We start from the raw sequence: 15,482 nt of genomic DNA, 5'->3' as shown, positions 1-15,482 counted from the left end.
ATGGCTCCATGAAACACTGCGTTACTTCTGGGAACTGCTGGTTGTGCAGCTTGGTGCATGGAGTTCAAGCAAGAAAGGATTTGATGAATTTGGAATTAAAAAAACTAAAATCACAGCATGCCTTAAACAACAACAACAAAAATATACATTACTCACATCTCCAGGAATAATTTATAACTAACAGAATGTTGTGTGTTATTTTGTTACCTGTTTTTAATGTGGATGGATTCTTAAAGCTGAAACTGTTAACATATTTTTGAAATAAAACTTACTCAGGAAGGAAACTGGATTATCTGGACTTCTCTGAAGCAGGTAAAGTAAAACACTTTTTATTTCAAGAAATATTGCTTCTAGACTTTCCCGAAGCCAGAATTGTACTATAAAAGTATCACAGAAATATTATACAAGATTTAAAAACACAGTTTGTATCCTAGTAACTTAAAACCTATGTACAAATAGCATCATTCAGGACCATAAATACGTTTTTCTATCAATCCGCCCATGACAAATACATCAGATAAGGAACTAGTAATTTTAACATATTTACAGAGTCCATCAAAAAGACTGTTTCTTAAAATTATTAAAATCCTACTAAAAGAATCTGCTTTTAAAAAAGTTTCCACTTAAAATACAATGTAATGAATGTAAGTTTAACCTGCAGTGCTTGCAATAGCCAAAAAATATTCACTACACAAAATAACATGTAACAGGTAGGAAACACACCCATGAGTCGGACACTGTGGAATTACATCTGTTTGAGGTAATTCTCTTTAGTTGCTGTTGTCATAATTATTTAAAAATTTATAAAAAAAAAACAAGGGACAATGTTAAGTTTTGAGTAATACAGATTTTCTGAGTCATTTTCATATAATACTTCATACAATTTAATGTTTGGTAAAGTTCAAGAAAAAATTTAGAATACAACAACAAAAATTATTACTAAACTACTATTGTTTACTCTCATGTGCCTTTTCTGTCTAAAATAATGGAAATCTAACATGATTTTATCATTCCCTTTAATGCCTGTTCAAAACAAAAAAGGAATTTAAGACTCAAAATTATAATAATGCTTTCAAGATACTGTTGAGAATAATAAAAATCAGGCGGGGTGACAAAAACACTTATGTGTTGATGTAAACCTTTCTACCAGTATCAGAAAAAAAAAAAAAAGGTCAAAAAAATTAATGGAATTTTAATTCTGCAATATCAACATATAGGGAAACAATCCAATTTAAACAAATCCTTCTACAGTTAATCATTAGCCATACCTTTCTGAGAGTAAATTTAATAAAGCAACAAAAACATGCAATATTTTTCCTAAAATAATATTTGAAGAATCTTTTTCCACAATCCATGGTGTTTACCTCTTTCAGGTCAGTCTGTTTATTGGTTTCACAATTTCACAAGACAACGAGCAAACTAAGAAACTGTAAGGTATTAGATGCATGAATGGTATGGCATACAGATTTTAAAAGTGCATTTTACTTGAAAGCGTGGCATTAAGAATTGCCAGTGGTTAAAATAATTGATGAAAAAGACATTATACAGGCATATTGGGTGAACTGAAACACTCACTCGTGGTGGGATCATTTGGAAATAGCGAAAGTAACTTGAGTGTCCTCTTCAAAGAAATAGCTTTTAGCTTTCAGATAGGGTGCTACTGCATTTGAAAGTTAACACTGTTTCTTTTAATGGAAAACTGGAAATCTTGCTTCCCAGTGTGGAGAATTACAGTGAGAGCAGTGCATGTGAATAAAAAAATGCACAAATACTGAACTGGGCTCAATTTAGCTGCAAAACATATCTACAATAAATGTGGAATGTCAGTTGTCATGATTACCTTTGTTAGTTTGCTAATAAGAAAAGGAAGAACTTACTTAATGGTTTACAACTTGATCTAATCCAAGGACAGTGGAGCTGAGGCACTGCCCTCTGCATTTAGGATTTGTGAACTTTCTCCTGCGAGACTCTGTTTGGTTTTTTTTAAGAAAGTTCCCGCTCCCTGGGTACTGACAGGTGAATCCCTAATGGATATGTTCACAGTCTGATGAACAAAGGGTTCATCAGACCTCATGGGAAGATACATTTGATCTTCAAATATATCTTCCACAGTGTCACTGTCCTGATGAGTGTCTTTTTGAGGAATGCTGATGGACTGTAGCATGAAGCTATGCCGGGACTCCAACTCTACCAAGCCATTTCCACTGAAATCCATATCCAAACGGTCCGATTCTTTATCCTCCATCCATTTTTCAGCTGGATGACTATTTCTCCAGTGTGCATCATTCAAACTACTTTTCTCAGGAATATCATTGTTTAATTCAAGTTTCCTCTCCTGACTTAAATTCACTGTGCTCAAAGCAAGGGCTGCAAAGTCTGTTGGCACAATAAGCTGCAACTCTTCTGCAGTCAGGCCGCTGGACTCCTCAGCAGAAGTCATTTCCACCAGGGTGAACGGCGTGGATGATTCGTCCCCGTCCCCGTTGCTTCGAGCACTGTTATTCTTGTCTGTTTTATTTTGCTGGTAGTAACTGTTCAGCAGTGCAAACATTCTATCTACATCCTTCAAGTAATTAGTCCAGTCAGCCAGACTAAGTCTAAAGTTGTGTCTGTATTCATATACACTTTCATTCACACTGTACAAGTCTTCCAGTCCTTGCCAGTCAATGTCGCCAGTGAAATTGGGCAGCTTAGCCTTCCCATCCATCCCATAACTGTCCTCTGTTGAAAGAAAGAATAAAGCCTACTGGTGAACACTATTAAAGGTGCAGGCAAATCTCCCACGTGTCTCTACTTCAATTGGCTTGAAAGCACCACTGCTCACAAAGTAGGTAGCTCAAAGTGTAAGATGCTCCACCTCTTCTGTCATCAGATGAATGGTTCTGGCCTAGGATACGCTCACAGCTCCAAAAACCCCCCCTGTCTCCTGCTACAGCCTTGGGCTGAGTAAAAAAAGAACAGAATCTGGTCTAATGGGGCTTTGTGATGGCATTCAGAGATAAGTCCTTCCTCTGATATTTCCAGGTAGGAAAAATGTTTCAATACACAAATAATCCATGTGCCTCTTGAGCACTCGAGCAAAGTATGCAATAACCAAGCAATGGTTAAATATAAAAGATGGGACCAATCTGAAAGCCACTGGTGACCTGAACTTCAATACTCACATGAATTTTGTTTCTGGGTAGCTTAAAAAATACGATCTACAAACTAACCAGACACATTTGATTTAGTAAATGATAGCCAAAGGGGGTTTTAATCTGTTTTGTTAACATTCATTTTTGTTTACATGGAGAAATTAAGGGAAATAAAAACTGTCAAAAATTGGTATGAATTAATTTATAGGACCGCACCATTTTGTGAAATAGTGTTAAAATATACACAGAGAACCTTCTTAAGGTTTTGTTTTTTAAAAAAAGCTCTCAAAAGTATCTAACAGCCTTTTCAAATAGTAAGTAAATAAAGGGCATATATATGAGTCTATAAGTAACAATGGAGCTGCACTTTTTATTGATCACAGCCAGAAAATGAGAAGACACAAAAGAATTCCATTTCTAAAATACTTAGAAGTTTTGCTACAGTAACTATAATGACTCAGATGATCAACTGTGGTGTGAAGCCATTTTATACTGAAAAGTCACACTGAATGGCATTATATTATTTAATTCACTGGGCAGACTGGATTCACTGATAAGATTTCATCAACAAGGTGGTCTACAAGGAAAGACAAATCAGGCAATGAAAATGTCTGTCAGGGAAAGTGACAATTTTGTCCTTATAAATGATATTGCATGCAATCTTTAGTAATTAATTCATTGATAATGATTTATTCTCTTCCTGAAAATTGTATAGGCATGTAGGCTAGTAGCAATTACTTTAGAAGTTCAAATGGCTATAGTCCAACTGTGTGAACTGAGCTCAAATCTTCATCTATATTGAGCCCTGCATCCCTACAGACGCTTCTTGGCATCTCCATTAATTTGTGTTTCAAGTTGCCCTTTCTCGCTACTTAAGTGGAACAGAAGATACAACTTGTCTCTATCACAGATTACATTCTTTGCTTCTTACTAGCTTGGGTTTTCACAGTAAAAGAATTTCTCCAATATTTAGTCCATCACATGGAAAGTCAGAAAAATACCATTATGGTCAGGAAAAACCCTTGAGATTTTTTTACAATGTGGGGCCTTACTCTGTTCTCACCAAAAGGAGACCACTTTCCTTATTTGAAAACACCTGAATCTTTGCTCTTAATTGGAAATATTTCACAACATAAAATCTAAGTATTTTATTTTTTAATATGAAATTCTAGAAATATTTTTTTTTGCAAACATTAGACAATCTTCCTGTTCCACGAAGAAACACAAGCTTTTTGGATTTGGTTGAACAACTATGACAGAGCATCTTCTTTCTTTCCTGAAGTAGACAAGAGAAATTAAATCATAGCATGGCCACATGAGAGCCATCTTCATAAGTCAAATTATGGATAATTTGTTTCCTGAAACAAAAGATAATTAAATACCACAGAGGTTTCAAGAAAGAAGATTTACTATTCCGGTGCTTAGAGGCATAAGGGGCCCTAGAAAACATCATGGCAGGGGGCTGCTTTTTCAAGGAATTTAGTCATTAAACCCTCTAAGATATTAACCACAATGCAAGTGCAAAAATATATACATTTTTCTGGTTTATTTCTGTTGGTAGGGGTTTTTTTCTTTTTTCTTTTTCTTTGCCACGTCAGAGCCTGTATAGGAAAACAAACTGTTGTAGGGACAGTCAAGTGGGTTGGTATACTATGGCAGGGAACTGAAAAAGAAGTGATGCTGTTTGACTGGTAACAGGTTTGGGGATACACCAGGGGAGTGGGGGGAAAAGCAGCAGCCAGAAAGGTGCTTTTGGGCTCAGAAGAGCCTCTGCTGCCCATCCCCAGCAGTGGGACAGAGGCTTGAGCTGCGGTGGCAGGTTGAGAAGTGGGAAAGTCTGGGGACCAGTGAAGAGGAACAGGGTTTCTGAGGAGCCTCAGCAGCAGGGCAATGGGGCTGTACTGCACAGGAGTAAGATCAGCAAGGAGTTTGCTGTATTTCTACAAAACAGCTGAAAGTCTGAGTCAGAGCTACATGGTCCTTCACTCTGGATCTATTTTTCCCCTCTAAACGTGGCACTGCTTCTGCAATGTCAGAGAAGTTTCACAGCTGGGAAGGCACTGGGAATTGTTCCATGATCTTTGCGTAAAGCAGAGAAAAATAGCTTGTTTGAAGACAGAGATAACTTGTATTCATACATGTTAAACAAATAGGGAAGCAAAGTCTTAAGGTCCTAGAGCTATTTTGGTTGACTGAGCAAGTTACCTCACAGTTTAATTCCACAACTTGCAGTAAGCATGGAAAGTTTCCCACTGAAATCAAAGCATACAGAGGGAAGGAGAAAGGAGAGATTTTTTTCCCTGTAAGAAATTTCGTTACAAATAGGTATGAAACGGGAAAGTGCAGATGAGTTACATTTGAGAAACAGCATGGCCGTGGTTTCCTTGATCAACATTTTGGAATTTCTCAGCTATGATATAGATCCAAAAGAGAAAAAAATTGTTGCTATCTGTTCAAAACAAAACTTACTAATTCTTTTTGCTGTTTGATTTTTCATTTTTAGATCAAGCTTTAGTTAAGCTTTACTCTCCATTTATCCTACCCTGGCATCCTCTATGATGCACTCTGTGCCTGTGTTGTCTCAAAACTACGAAGAGATTTGAATATGTCTCCTTTGAGACTAAAGAGAGGTGGGTACAATCATATCCTTGGTGGCTTTGAAAAATTTCAGACAAGTAGGAGAGGAGAGAGGAATGTGAAGTTGACACATCCTGTTATCAACCACGTCTGCAGAGCCAGTTTGTCCATCAAAGGACAGAGGTGACACCAGCTCTTCCCTGCTGAAGCTCTCTCTCCCTCTGTGTAAAGCAAACTGCATTATACTGGCTATTTCCACATGGGCCTGTTGTCCCAGTGTTTTACTGCAACACAGGCTGTGCTTTACTAACTCAGGGCATTTTGAACTGGAAACAGGTCAGAGTGGAGAATCTACATGATCTGAAGGAAGCCTAAGGGGCAGTTCAGATGACTTTCCATTGTTATTCCATTTGTTTCTCCGCAGAGAGCAAGAAAAGGATCCTCTAGTAGATTGTTTTAATGATTCCTGATAAATGCGGTTTGTTAATTTAATTTTTTGGTTTGTTTCTGTTTTGTTGGGGGGTTTTTTTGTTTGTTTGGTTGGTTTGGTTTGTTTGGTCGGTTGTTTTTTTTTTGTTTAAGAAAAGAAAAACACACTCCACCAAGATGGGGCTTGAACCAAAATGTTGAACCCAGGCATCCACGTAAATTAAATAACTGGATGTCTGGAATGTCATAGCACAGACAGAGCAATATTGCTTGTGTTGTATTACACCTGCTATTTATCACAGTAGCAAAATGTTTATCGTATGTTCTTTAGTACCAGAAGTTAAAATGTTTTTGTTACTAAACAGTGTAGGAAGATATAATTTAAAGATTAATCCTGTGTCCTCTACTATTTCATGCAATCCTACAATTCAAAAATGGCATTTCTGTTAGATCTGTAGTTAAAATGAGAAATGCTTACTTACAAGGATGCCTTCCAATGAAAGACTTAAAATTACAGGGATCACTTTTTATCATTGTAGTAACCAGTTCCCACTAGGCCGTAATGAGCAATGCAAACAGTGGGATATAAACCAAACGTAAGTTTATCATTTTCCTAGATCCCAAAACAACTCAGTTGAAAAAATACAAAATTGGCTGCAAAACAAAATTTTGTTGCTTAAACTGGAGATCTGTACATTGAATACATTAGTTTAATTGTTCTCTGACTGCTGGAAGCTAATGACAAGATTCCTTTCAGAAGACCCTGTGAAAAACATTTTATGTAGACTTGTACACCCCTTGGACTCCCTTGTTTACTTTTCAAGTAAGCAATGTGTATCAGGAGCTACTCCTCCACAGTGCATAGAGATGTAAATGTATAAAAATGATAAACTGTGAAAAGGAGCCCAATCTAAATATGACACTCACAGATGTTAATCTGTTTTTCACCCTGAGGACAAGTACGGCTCAATGAGCAGCAAGCGCAGTACTGTTAAGACCTGCAGTTTTTTTCAGTATCTTCAGGGTTTTATGTTATGTTTGACTGGTTTCTCCACCAGGAGACACAGGGTTCTGCATGATAAACATGTAGGTACAATAAGTATATTTTAAAAAAGAAAAATATACTTTTGAAGAGCTGTCTGTCATGTACTCCTCAGGTTCAGGCCTTTCACATATACTTTTTTAGGTATAAAAAACCTCACCTGTTGCCTTTCCTCAGTTCAAATAATACAACCTTTTTAGGAAATTTCATTTCATGCTTGTCTGATCTGGTCTCAGCCCAAAGGAGCCTCATTTTTCTGCCACACTTATATTGAACAGTCTCCTGCTGGCTTCTGAGCACAGGCTGCTCATATTGCGCACTGCTTTTGCTTAAAGCGGTATCTGCCAACATCTCCTAAAGCCAGTGAGAAGATTTTGCTTTGCTTCCATAGATTTGATTAGGTTCTTTGTACCCCAGAAAGCCTTGCATATTTGGTTTACATGTGAAAAACAGCTGTGAAGACTTACTAAATAAAACCAGAAAAACACCTCCAACCCATCCAAAATCAACAGGATAACATAAGAGCAACCCAAAAGAGGTGGTTCTTTCAGGGTAATTTTCCTTGGGCAAACATCTAAGAAGTACAGGCATGAAATATGAGCTGTATGAAGTCTTGCTATGACAATGAGCTACGTTAAATGCAGAATGGTAGATCTAAAAAACAATGGCCAAGTTCAGTGTAGAGTAGTTAGAAAGTGCATGCATCAAAAGCTATGCTGTGTGCAACATGGCAGGATACAGACATTAGTTGAAATGGACTGGAGTCATGCAATTATTTGGAAAGAAGCTGCTGAGGAGAATAAAAAAGTGTGGATACCTGTGTGGATCATAGCTTCCTCCATCTTTATTTCCTGATATAGGAAAATAGAAGAGTAACTTTTGTTAGTGTTTAGAACTTGTAAAACCATTCAAAATGTAGTTTTCCATGCACAGCATCTAATTCCTAAAAAGAAATGTACTGTGTTAAATAAAGACAGAGCTGCAGTCCAACAAAGATTTCCTGGAAGTTTTACATAAAAGAACTGAAAACCCACAGGTTTTCAAAAATAATAAAACCCCCAAACAATTAGATATTGTAAAAAGGAGAAACATTTGTAGATGTAGAAAGAGATACAAAGATGCAACACCACAAATTATGCAGAATGGAGTATTCCTGTGAAAAAAAAATAAATCACAATGTTCAATCAACCAAAGTTATGTGCAACGAATTCCAGAGACAAGAAGTAAAAAAACCAGCTTTTCTTTTACCCAGAGACTCTTGTAAAGAAATATTGCTTTCTTCAAAAATGAAGGAGACTACTGCTGATTAGAAGTTTGCAACGTTAAGTCTCAGTTTTGGTAGAGAACCTGTAGTTGTTCATATAGGCAGACAGCATTTGAAATAAACACTGGATTTAACACCTCACCCGATACTGGGAGGGAAAAGCTAATGAAATAAAGCCTGCAATGGAGAAAAGAGTTATGGCTGTGAAGATTTGCATGTGGCTGTTATAGCTCCAATAACGATTTCCCTTCTGCAGCATTTCTGTCAAATGATGGTTTTTGCCATCAGTATCTGTCAAGAGTAACCTGTGCAAACTTACAAAGAAGCTTCCTGGTCATGTGGATGTGCAGGATGGTGTATATGGATAATTCTAAATTTTTCAGAGCAACACTTAGGAGAGTGACACTTCATGGATACAATTAGAGCTTAAGTAGATTAAAAAAAAATTAATAAAATGGAAATAAACATTATTATTTCTCTTGTACCTGTTTCAAGTCCCTTTGGCCTCGGATTGCACTGCTTGTAACCTTGACAACTTCGCAGTTCCATCAGCTGGATGTGTAGTTGATTCAAAATGCCTCTTTCCACTGTGTGAACTGTATTGGTCAGCTGAGAAAGAGGGGAATGAAGGGAAATGATACTTGTTAACAAAAATTAAAAAAACCCTAGAGGAGCCTGGTGAATGACATTTTGTAACAGGAAAAGGGGTTTACCTGATAGGGATCAGTGTTCATATCAAAATATTCCAAGAAGCCAGTTGCAAACTCACAAAAGAGAAAATTGTGGGTGTCATTAACAGTTCGCAAACACCAGTAAGTGTTGTTATTGGAGCTTGTGCAAGCACAGAAAGAGCCCACTGTAATTAAAGAAACAAGTTATTAGTTTTCAGTGAAAAATAATATGCTTGTTTCTTCTACTAGTACCTTTAATCGCAATAATAAAATACCAGCCTTGCCTTAGATTTTTATTTAGATTTATTTAGATTTGGTTACTGTGACAAGCTGTGAACAGTATCAATGTTTTGAACAGACTTCATAAAAACAGTAACTGTAGTATAATACATTAGCTCTTCTTTAAGTTTTGGACTGTGTCAAAAGGATGTTTTTTACCCCATGACTCTTGCTGGAGCATTACCAGAATGCACAGCAATATGAGAATTTTTTTCATAAGTTTTTGTTACTCCACAGTTAACAAGTAATTAGCCAATATAATTGTTGTCTTTAAAACAAAAACCATGCATATGACTACTTTAGAAATATTTTAAAATGTAGAATACATATTAGCAGAAATCCCAGTGCAATCAGAACAGATTACCACTAGGAGACAATTTCATTCTCCAAATGAAAAGTTGTTCTTAGCAAATTTTCAGCTTCAGGTCAAATATATTGTAACTTAATTTTCACCTGATCTTGAAGTTTTTGAAAATAAAGTTTTCAATCACTTTTCTTTCTCCACCATCAAAAATGAGAAAAGTATTGTTTGTTAATGCCAAATACTGAGAAATGTTGAAGTATGTCTCAACAGAATAGTAATCTGTGTACCATGAAGTTTAAAGAGATTTAAAATATGCTTTACCTCTAATATTTTGTTCATATACACAAGTGCTATGCAGTTGTGATTTTGAAACTATTTTAGCATAAAAAAATGGAGTAATGGGAAGAATTCATAAGGGACAGTATCTGCATTTTGTTCACGATAAGTTGTTTATTATATACTTTGAAATAAAAATGTTAAAATTAAAGTAGACCTTTTATGTGCTGAAGTTTTTGACAGCATTAAAGGTCAGAATAATTCTTTGATTGCATGAAGTGGAAAACCAGTAATACAGCAGAGGATAGCCTGGATCACATCTGCATTTTGCCATAAGACTTACAGTTCCAGAATGGTGCTGTTTGCCAGTGGTTGTTGTCATGGGTAAAGCACGTCAGCCCAGGCAGGCTGCACTCATCTCCCTTCTTCTGGCGCCTTTTCCCCTTCCGCTCCTTCTTCCGTCTCCGGTTCTCTTTGAACAGCTGCAGTTTGCCATCCACCTCCTGTGCTGCTTCTCTGTTCAGAGAGAAAGTTGGGTATGTCTGACTAAGAACTTTGTTCTACCTGCTAAGAGCTAGCAGTTTTTACATCTTTCTGGATTCTATAAAGGTGGAAGGATGAGAAAGTGACCGTCTAGCTCAGCTTCCCCAGCTGTTAAGATAAGGTGTTCTCTTCAGCGAGCATGAGAAAAGATGCACTGCTGCATTTAGGTTTTACTGTATCTTTAAAAAATAATATTGATCTGGTTTTGATAATACTATTTTTATCCTTTTTCTATCAACAGGTTGAAGAAATATTGTCCGTAAACTTTCACAAATTGGTCAAAACTACTGAAGGTTTCTTGTGATAGCTTACCAAGTGTGACCTCTTCTTCCCCTCAGCTCGTCCCTTCTTCTCTCCACAAATAACCCAACAAAACCCAAACCAAAAAACTCCCCAAATCCCCAAAACTATATTTCTCTAGTCACCAAAAAACCAACTGTGAGAATGAGAGGTTAATAACAATCTTACTTGAAGGGATGAAGATGGCTCTTGAGTTTCTCTTGGGCCCTTACCCCTTTCTCTTTGTTGTAATAGCTACAGGAAAAAATTTAGGAATTATTAAGTCATGAAACTATTTTCAACACAAAACCAAAACAGAAATATACGATCATTGGCATTTTCTTAAGGAACTATACAGACTGACTCACAATTTTCCCTAACCAAAGTTACATCTGTGTGTTCCTATGCTAGGTTATAGCAGAACTACAACTGGACTCAAACATGTTAGTAGAATGCAAACATTTTTAATCTTAAAATGTTAAAATTTATCTTCTTGTGGTTCACAGTAGCTTTTACTCATATAGTACATTGGTTATAAATATCAATAAAGCTTTGGTTTTTTATTTTCCATCTCAAAACTCCTGGAAAATGCATAAGCCTTAGAAATCAGTGCAGCATTCAGTATTTAGTGTCATCTCTCATACCTCTGTTTACTACAATCACATTCATCTGGTTTTCTTCTTTTTAGGTGTCCTCTAACTTCCCTCAAATTCTTAATTTTATCTTGGAGAGCTTCGATCTGCAGAGAATATTTCTGACTTAGAATTATTCTTTGAAAAGGTAGCAGTGTAAAGACTTCACTGAGATTTTAAAATACCTCTTACCTCCTTATCAATGTAAGCCTTGTGGTCCTTCCAGGCTCTGGCAGATTGGTACAGCTCCCTCTCACAGTGAATAGTGTCATTTGGAAGAATGAAACATCTGTAGATGTGAGTTTAAGAAATAGGAAAAAGAAGGTCAGTCATTTCCCAGTTGCCCACCCATTTTTTCTTTCTTCCAACATTCTTAATCAATTATTTTTTATATTCTGCTAGTAAATAAAAAAAATCTACAAGTTCTTCCTGTGTTGACTTAATAATAACAATTGCTTTGATCTGGCTTCTCTGGAAAAAAACTTCATCATCCATGACAGATAGTCTGTGCCTGCTAAGCAAAAAATGAAATACATTCTTAATCAATCAGAAATGAAATTGAAACTGAAGTAAAAATCTGTTCAGAATTTAAAGCGTCCTGTTAATCAAATGTGTCATTGTTTATTTAACCACCAGCTGCTGAGAAATCTATTCTTCTTGCCACATGAGTGTAGCCCATCTTCCCAGCAGGCAAAACACTCAAGAAGAGAACATACAGCCAGAGAGCTGAAGATCAATATAATCAGTAAAGACCAACAAGAACCAAAGTTAGAGGAAGGAGTTCAAACAGGTGGTTAAACAAAAAGTCTACAGAGAACTTGAGTTAAAAGACATTGTAAGGACAAAACCATTCACAACAGTGTTTGAAAAAACAGCTCTACCAAAAGGAAAAAAAAGCACAAGAAAGACCCAGGCAGCGGACTGAGATAGAAAATCCAGCAGAGTGCAGGCTGGGCTTTCAAAGTCACCATGTTGACAAGCAGAAATGCCTTAGTTAGAAATATCTATTTATAGATAGAACTATTTTAGGGTCCTGCTTCATCAGAACCCTTCTTTTAATTTTTGAGAAGAATAACAGAAAAAAATATGTAGATATTTATGTCTCCCCATGTAATCCTATGCTGCTTTTTTGTTCACTCAAAGAATTCTGAAAGCAATAATGTTCTGTAAAGGTCAAAACAGTTTATGGAGAAATAATAACCTTTATTCTGGAAAATTATTTACAGCTTTATTAATTCCATGGTTGGAAATTATCAATGTAAGAAAGGATAATTTTTACTTTCTAAACTAACTTTTGTGTTTCCCTAAAAAAATGCAAAAAGAAGAAAAGAGAGAAAATATTTTTATGTTTTTAATATAATAAAAGAGATTAAACAAAGATTTTTGTTGCCTGCATCTTCCTGGCTTTTCAAACCAATCATATTAACATTTTTAAACTAAAAATTAATTTGAGATGTTTGCACCTTTTCATTCAGTTTTAGTGTATCTTGAATAAATAGGTCTAATGTGTCTTAGCTAATGTTAATGGCTGCAAACAACTAAGCATTAAGAAACATGATATAACTGACCTAATCTTCCTCGTGTAGAGTGGGACTTCAGTCATCTCAGATTTAGGCCTCTATGCTAAACTGGTAGTCTAGACTTTATAATGAACAGCAGGAGCATCAGTTTAACAGGGTGATTAATCCATCATAACATGCATATTTTGCTATGAAGAATGAATTTCCCTCTGCAGATGCCTACTCCTCCTCAGAAATAAAACCTGAACTAGAGACCTCCATTTAAAATACACATACTAAGTATAAATTATTTCACTTCCTAAAAATACAGCTCAGGTTTATCTGAAATCTGCGCTGACAGTTTCAAGTTCCTAAATATGACATGGAGGGAGAAGGAGAAAAATGAGAAAATGAAGATTTTGTTCAAAGAAACAACAAAAAAAGCCATATAGAGAAAGCAATCATACTTGTGTGTCACTCTGACAGAGCTGGGTTGACCTATAGCATCAGTGCCATCAGCTACCATTGTGTCATGAGCAGCACGAGCAGTTTCCTCTGCTTCTTCCTCATTTTCAGCATTGTGACGCTTGGTGATACTTCTGGTCTTTAACACCTGTAGCTCTTCTTCTTCTAGATTTATGTCATATATTTCACCTTCAAATTCCACAGACAAGGACCGGGTTTGGCGAGTGTGAACAAATCGAGGTTTGTATTCTGAAGCAGAAGAAACATTCACAGTTAAATATAATATATATACAGGTACATACATAACCTGTGCCATGAACACAAAACATATTCCAAAGAGAAGAATGCTGTTCAGTAAAACCAGTTTAATTTTTCTGTGACTTTAGAGAAACTTATTTAATGATGTTTTGATACATTGTGGCCCACACTTCCATGAGTAGCATGAAATTTCGATTGCTTCAAGGTTTACATTTCATGTTAGTCTGACCTTATGCCACAGCTGGCATCTGTATCTTCACATAGAAAACATTATCTCAGAAATCAGGTATCTAGAAAGAGACACTAAAAAAAAAATCAGAGACCACAGGATTAGAAACCACTTTAGAAAATTAAATCATTCAGTACTGTGAAACAAGGTCACCACCTGTAAATTGGCATGTGACATATTTAATGTATGCTTTAGAATAAAAAGTAATTTTAAAAGATTAACACCTTTTCCTTTTAAGGGTAAGAATTTAAAGGGTAAGAGTCCATCAGATATCAGTATCTGTATGTATCTATATGTATATATGTATATACTTTGACACACATGTCACCTGTATTTATGTGTACGAGTCACAGACCATCAAAACGTTGCTGCATTGCAGAGCTACAGTAAGATTTATTATACCATTTTTACCCCTGACCTTAGTAGGATTACAGCTCTTTTGGTTACTGTGTATGTGAGTAAGACTAACTAAGAAAATTAACTCTTTCGAGGGGTCTTTAATTTTATGTACAAGAAAACCTGTGTTTGGGCTCAGTCTGAAAGATCTCGCTCACACTTTTTACTTCTTTTGCTAAATGCACTTGACCCAAACCAAGCTGATAAAACCAACAGTCAATACCACACCAAAATACGTCCTGTCCAGCAAAACCACACAGAGAGAGCTCTAGACATACAAAATTAACCTTGCAAATGTCAGTTGTAGGGCATTTCCATCAGTTGCATCTATGCTGAGCACACTCATGTCACCTAACACTAATTTATGCAATAGAAAACAGTAGCTGTAGGAAAGTACTGCCTTTGGCAGGCAATGTCAGTTCTAGTGAAGTTTTTATGTGTCTTTGAGAGACTCACATGGAACCTTTCCTGCAAGAATCTTTTAAAATATCATAAAGGTATCATTGAACTTTTCATTCAAACCACTGTGTTCTAAACCATTTCAGCAATTGCCTGCTGTCAGGTGGAAAAAGTCTCAATCAAAGCAATGAGAACATTCATTTTTATGAACAGAAAAACTAGTTTCAAAGCACCTTCCTGATCTGTAACCATATTACTCTTTAATAAAATTATGTAGAAAGATTCATAAGCTCAGATGGGACAATTTCTTGCATTTAACAGCCTCTGATTATACTACTTAATAAACAAGTGACTGAAAGGGTGGAATGTATAAGCATCTCATGAACGTGTCATCTGAAGACAGGCCTGAGCTAGTAATTCCCTTAAAAATATGTCATCATTATGAATCTTTCCCTGCTCCACTCAGAGGAGTGTTAAGGCTGGTTTGGAGGAGGCAGAGAAGGGAAGAGATATAAAAGTGTTGTAAAGATTTAAAGCATAAAAAACCAACTTTTCTGATGCCTCCTTCAGATGTTTTCCATCCTTTCCCTATTTCCTCTCCCCAAGTAACTTGCTCCAGTTGGAATCCCCTTTAAGCCCTTGCTGGTGACTGACCTCTTTCCAAGGTACACAGAAGTTATTGCCCTATGAAAATATCACTTGAGGGAACTATTCCCCAGTTTGAGAATCACCCTGGCAGTCCGTGGCATGTACACTTTCCAGCAGAGGTCTGCCTGTACACACTGTGAGGCTCCTTAGACCACACT

General features: G+C 36.3%; 1 protein-coding gene across 1 annotated transcript in view; it reads right to left on the bottom strand.

The window, feature by feature from the left end:
• Nucleotides 1–354: 354 nt before the first annotated feature.
• Nucleotides 355–15,482, bottom strand: part of SULF1 (sulfatase 1) — a 63,729-nt gene continuing 48,601 nt past the window's right edge. Inside the window, exons 11-18 of the mRNA XM_069004914.1 lie at nucleotides 13,397–13,643; nucleotides 11,623–11,719; nucleotides 11,443–11,537; nucleotides 10,988–11,053; nucleotides 10,320–10,492; nucleotides 9,160–9,302; nucleotides 8,932–9,055; nucleotides 355–2,721 (exon numbers count right to left, since the gene is read on the bottom strand). Of these exons, the coding sequence (XP_068861015.1) occupies nucleotides 1,898–2,721; nucleotides 8,932–9,055; nucleotides 9,160–9,302; nucleotides 10,320–10,492; nucleotides 10,988–11,053; nucleotides 11,443–11,537; nucleotides 11,623–11,719; nucleotides 13,397–13,643 (1,769 nt within the window). The 3' untranslated portion in view covers nucleotides 355–1,897. The remainder of the gene's footprint in view (nucleotides 2,722–8,931; nucleotides 9,056–9,159; nucleotides 9,303–10,319; nucleotides 10,493–10,987; nucleotides 11,054–11,442; nucleotides 11,538–11,622; nucleotides 11,720–13,396; nucleotides 13,644–15,482) is intronic.

The sequence above is a fragment of the Aphelocoma coerulescens genome, chromosome 2, assembly GCF_041296385.1.
Source record: "Aphelocoma coerulescens isolate FSJ_1873_10779 chromosome 2, UR_Acoe_1.0, whole genome shotgun sequence".
Lineage (NCBI taxonomy): Eukaryota > Metazoa > Chordata > Aves > Passeriformes > Corvidae > Aphelocoma > Aphelocoma coerulescens.
This window is presented reverse-complemented; position numbering and strand designations above follow the sequence as displayed.